The 5,611-nt window shown below is 45.0% G+C and overlaps 1 protein-coding gene across 1 annotated transcript in view; it reads left to right on the top strand.

The window, feature by feature from the left end:
• NCOA7 (nuclear receptor coactivator 7) overlaps positions 1–5,611 on the top strand; it is a 113,255-nt gene that overhangs the window by 90,305 nt on the left and 17,339 nt on the right. The window contains exon 11 of the mRNA XM_015423829.1: positions 923–1,070. Within this exon, the coding sequence (XP_015279315.1) occupies positions 923–1,070 (148 nt within the window). The remainder of the gene's footprint in view (positions 1–922; positions 1,071–5,611) is intronic.

The raw sequence follows: 5,611 nt of genomic DNA, 5'->3' as shown, positions 1-5,611 counted from the left end.
TTTGGCTTCTGAGGGAAGAGACATTTGGGAGTCAGTGTTTTCTGACAGGCAATAGCCAGAAAAGTACTTCTGCAGAAAGAAGAAGAGAAACCCCATTGTCTAAATATGGTAAAACTGCTCTGAGGGAGAACTTAAAATTCTCAGTCAGAAAAGCTACAGAACAGCCTTATACACAAAGGATAGTGGAGAAGGATTTGGCAGAAGGTTTGGGTAGTTAGAAAGAACTCCCATACATGCCAAATAGTAAAAGGAGTTATTGCTTCTTAGGGACAAGGAGAATAACTTCCTGCCAGTGAAAGGGGTTGGGAAGAGAATCCTGTCTGTGAATCCTGTCTGTGATATCTGAAGGAAGAAATCTAGAAACATCAACAAGAACTGTGTTAGAGCTGATTTATACTAAACAAAGTACCTCTCAAAGAAAGAAATAGAAAGCCTTGAAACAAAAGTACAAATACACTCTCTTGAATGTTCTAAGAATTCAACTCTGTAAATATTAGAAAGGGTTTTTTTTCTTTAGCAATCTCAAGATCTTGACTACTCCATTTATACATATATTCCCTGCCTGTTTAATAAAATCTTTACTCTGCTTTTGAAAATTACTTTCCCTCAAGTGCCATTTCTCAAGGGTTTAAAGAAAACAGGACAGCTCCTGTATTTTCAGTAGAGTTTCTGAGCTGAGAAAAAGCCTAAACTAAATATCTAAACATAGGGTGGGACAGTCAAGTCTTTTATGGCAAATAATATATATACGCTACTGTAGGGCAACTCAGTCACTGAGGGGAACTGAGGATTTGGTGGGGAAAATCTGCCAGACAGTTGGGGAGATACATGGGTTCGTCATAGTAACATAACAAACTGTGTGTATTTCTAAAATACAATGTTGTAGGAAACTTAGCACTGTTGTTTTTCTTTTGTTCTACAGGGTAGATCATCTGTATACATTTTTTGTACAGTGGTCGCCAGATGTGTATGGCAAAGATGCTAAGGAACAGGGTTTTGTGGTGGTAGAAAAGGAGGAGCTTGATATGATAGACAACTTCTTCAGTGAGCCCTCGACAAAAAGCTGGGAGGTGAGTGCTTGTGCTTTTTAGATCATAAACATGAAGATAATTGTAGGGTTGAGTCCAAGCATCCTCCCATGCCTCTAAGAATCTCTCTGATTATTATGATCTCCTGTTAGCTGAGGTTGCCTGGATTTTAGTCCCCTTGGTTACAGAAAGAATTTTTGAAGCATAAAGATAATGTATTAAGAAGGCACTGAAACCAAAACAGAGTTGGAAAACACATTTTATTTCAACCCGCTAATTACTTTTCAACACACTCTCCTCATGTTCTTGAACAGTTGTTTTCAACAATTTTTCTGTTGTACAAATACAAAACCAATCTTCCTAAATTAATTCTATACCGGATACTTTGTCGCTAGTGATATAATTTGAATCCCTAAAGTGCTGAATGTTCCTTTTCTCCATGTATTTCAATTATAATATTTTGACTAAAAGAGACCTTTTTCTACATAGACTTCCTTGAATAAAGGAAATTATATAATTTGAATAAATAATTTGTGTGGATTCATATTCCACACAAAAAGGTTCAATATTTAATGATCATTCCTAGAACCCGGAGGTAAATACCAAACTACTACTTGGTCCGTTGTCAATATGAGGGCTTCGAAAACCTCATTAAATGCCAGATATTTTACAACTACATTTCTATCCTACTCTTTGTCGAAGGAGCTCCAGGAATAGTATACATGTGAATAGTGTACCTGTCTGCCTTCACAACAAGTCTTTGAGGTATGATAGACCCCCCCCCCCCCAGGGATGGACCATCCAGTATGCTTTTTGGCTGAACAGAGATTATTTTTAAAATTTCTTCATTAATTTTTCAATATATGACAGAAAAATACAAACACAAAATATAACGTGTCATACCCTCAATTACAGAAGGGGCAAAGAAACATTGTAACTCACACAATGCATAAAGAAACTCTCTCTTACCTTATTGTACCAAAACATTATAAACAATGCCTGGCACTCAGTACATACATACATACATTTTTGATTTCTATACCGCCCATGACCCCCAATGGGTCTCAGAGCGGTTTACACTGAACTACTTCTGTAGTTCGTTACCTGACTAGGGCCACAATTTTTCCGGGGAGGGGGTTACCTAACAGCACCCATGCGGCGATGCATGGGACAGTAAATGTATTTGAACATTGAAAATTATTTCTCTGGGTCCTATGATAATAAATTAATATGGTTAGTATAGTAAGATAGTATTTGTTCAGGTTCAGGCAGGTAACGAGATGAGAGATGAAGAGTACATAGTCAAAACACAGTCCAGGGGTCAGAGAACAGGTATTCAGTAGTCCAAATGTCAAAAACAGTAGGGCAATCCAAAAAGCAGAAGCCAGGTCATGGTCAAGAAGATCAAACACACCAAGGTTCAGAACGATGCAAGAAACAATAGCAGCCGCACCAGGGTTATGATGAAGTTGCTTCCACACTGGCTTGCCCTTTTCTGGCTGCTTTTATCAGGAAACTCTGCTGAGTCATTCAGGGACAGGCGCAACTCATCAATGCCAAGCAGCCCATGTGGCCATCAGCCCTGATCCTGTGGTGGCTCGAGCTCACAGGCAGAGGTTGACTGCTGCTGAGCTGCCAACCATGTGCTACAGTGCCCATCCTGAACCTCTCTGTGGGCCTGCCTTCTCTGATGTTCCAAGGGGTCCAGCAACCCTGGGAGTGAGGCTGGTGGCTGTGGGCTCCTGCTTCTGCTGTGGGACTTGAGGGTGTGTCATCCTGGCGTTGGCCTGAGACTCTCCCTCTGCACCTGGCCAAGTCTCCTTGTCCAGCAGGTTCTTGCATCATCTGAGGACTGGCTTTCTCCATCTCCTCCTCATCCAAGGAACTGTTGGCTGTAGGACTCCTGGTTCCGATCCCTACATGGGAGAAGCCAGTAGTAGGCTTAAGCTCCCGGAGCTGATATTTTGCCCCCAGAAACTGCAAAAGGGAGAAGAGGACAGGCCACCCTGCTAATCCATCATTTTGGCAGGGACACTGCTCCACAACGCCCTGTCCTGTGCCCATGGCAGTAGGACCCTTGCATCTACCCTGGGTCCCCTGCAGCTGCACTGTCAAACTGCATGACATATCAGATGCCAACAGTGCTGCGGGGAAGTATGGGAACTAGAGACACACACCCCAGTGTTAGAGCAGCCATATATCCCCTTGAATCACCCACCAGCCTGTTCCCCATGTAAGCTGTACACAGCAGCCAGCAGATAGCATGTGGGCAGGGAGCGAGGACCAATATGCAAGGTCAGCCTTCAAGTCGTCACTGGTCTTCTGCTGTGTTTTGCAGCTGAACAAAACAGAAGTCCAGCAGCACCAGAAAGACCAACACCCCCCATCTCAGCACGGGCATCTTTGAGTCAGAGCCCACCCTCGTGGACGTGCAAAGGGGTATCCATAAGGGGCACTCACAGATGGAGGAGGGGCATGGAGCCAGTCACTCACAAAAAATTGGGGACAGAGTGGTAGAACAGCCCCAATTTTATTGTACAGCAAATCATGATGAAGTTCAGTGAATGGGGTTGTCAACTTCCTCTGTACAGTATGGCACCTGTGCCTTTGAGAGCTGCTCCCAGGAGCCATGGAGAAGACTGACTGAAGTGTCCCTAGCATAGCTGAGGTGGACTGAGGTCGAAAGGCTGTCTCAGGCACAATGCTCCAGGAGCTGGGCTGGAGCAGGTGACTGAGTAGAGTGGCAGGAATTGCACCAGTGATGCTCCCAGGTCGTCCTGTTGAATCATCATCTGCACAGATGCTAAACACAGATGCTAAACAGAAACATGTGAAGTGATGGCAAGCAGCACAGATACTGTGCTGGACATTGCCATGTCTCTAGCCTGGCAATGTCTGTGGTTCCAATTCCCTTGTGCACCATGCACCTCGGGGGGGGGGGTCCTTGGCAAAGCCTCCCCCAGGGATGGAGCCCCCGTCATAGGCAGTTCTCCTGCGTACACTTCCCTGATATTATGCCCCTTTGCTCTCCCCCTTGGCTGTTAGTGCTCAGAGCTTCCTCAGCAATGCTAAGTGCCCTCTCTGTTCATCTCCTGCCATCAAAGTGCAACACTGTACTCTATGCATGGCAGAGATCTTTGAGGCTAAGTCCTGTGCCACGTGCCCTACTAGCTGAACTATGTGGTGTCCTGGCTAGGGTTTATGTAGTCCTTGGGGGGGCTGTGATTGGGAGTAGGGGAGGGGGGTTGTCTACTGCTGGAGAGGGGATTGATTGATTGCGGCTGTAGTTGGCATCCTGTGCTCCACTGGGGCTTTTGGGTGGGACAACTCATGGGGGGGCTCTTGGCCTGTCCCATTTAATGGGTACCTGTGCGCTGGTTTGGGGGGGGGTGTTCCCAGTCTGGGGTGGCTTAGGCAGTCAGCTGACTCCTGCCGTGCCTCAGGGTGCACCCCTTTACCTGCTGGGGCAGCAGCTTGCTCTGCCACTGCTCCATGATGCTGCCACACTGACACTGGCTGGGGTGCAGTGCCACCAAGCCAGTCTGCTGGTTGTAAAGAAAATGCTTTCTTAATTGCAAATGTTTGTCTAACCTATGGTTCAGGCTTGGTTTGGAGGCTATAATAAAACCTTCCTTAGTGACAAATGAGTGAATCTTCTCTCCCTAGAAACAGAGATAACTCTGAGAAGCACTTAGTGACCTTGGAGAATTGCTCCCAGCTGTGGCGATAAGCAAGGTCTTAGTGCTGACCATTAGGCACATTCCAACCAATTAACCCTGCAACACCTGCATGTAGGTGGACCGGAGGTTATGCTGCAGAGTAACTTTTGATCCCTCCTCCCTGCTTGAATATTATGGGATAAAGACTATTATAGGTTATTCTGATTATTATGGGTTGTTCGTCTGCATGGCAACCTGAAAAGCTGACATCACTTTTCTGGCCCCTCATTGGGTAAGGCCAACCTGGTGAGAGATAATTTTTTCCTATAAGTTTAACTCTAGTTCAGTTATGAGTCCTGGGTCTGTGACTTCTGAGCCTGGTATGGTCCAGTAGTTCAGTACCCCAGCTATGGTGTTCCAGTTTGCTTGTGCCTGGATGGGCTAAGAGATGACTGCTATGCATGCTGACCAACTGCAGCTCTGTCTTTGGGAGAGGTAATGCTGAACTATTGCCTCATGTTTCAGTTAGGCAGGGTAAGCTAAGCTTTATTGTTTTACCCTCCACTGTCTGTCTTGTGTTCTATGCACCTAAATAAACTAAAATATATTTTACTTTGATATTTTTGTGTGTTACTTGTGTTACCAAGTCTCAAAGCCTAAATCCTGTTTGTCTAGACTTTTCAGACCATCTCTACCAGAAAGCTTTTTTAATTTGTTACTTTTGAACTGCAGCTTCATTCTGCAGACTTGTTTTGCTGCGTAAGTTCCAGAACCAGACAGGAGCTGTGGGTCCCTGTTCTCCTGGTCTGTTGGGGACTGATTAATATGGGGCCTGGTGGCAGAACTACCTGAAATTATGTTTGGTATTTTGTTTTTATGTTCCTTTTGAGAGCAGGGAAGAGAACCTTTTTTTCCCTCTTTCCC

This window comes from Gekko japonicus, unplaced genomic scaffold (genome assembly GCF_001447785.1).
Source record: "Gekko japonicus isolate JY-2015 unplaced genomic scaffold, Gekko_japonicus_V1.1 scaffold186, whole genome shotgun sequence".
Lineage (NCBI taxonomy): Eukaryota > Metazoa > Chordata > Lepidosauria > Squamata > Gekkonidae > Gekko > Gekko japonicus.
The sequence above is the reverse complement of the archived record's forward strand: the minus strand, read 5'-3'. Positions and strand labels throughout refer to the sequence as shown.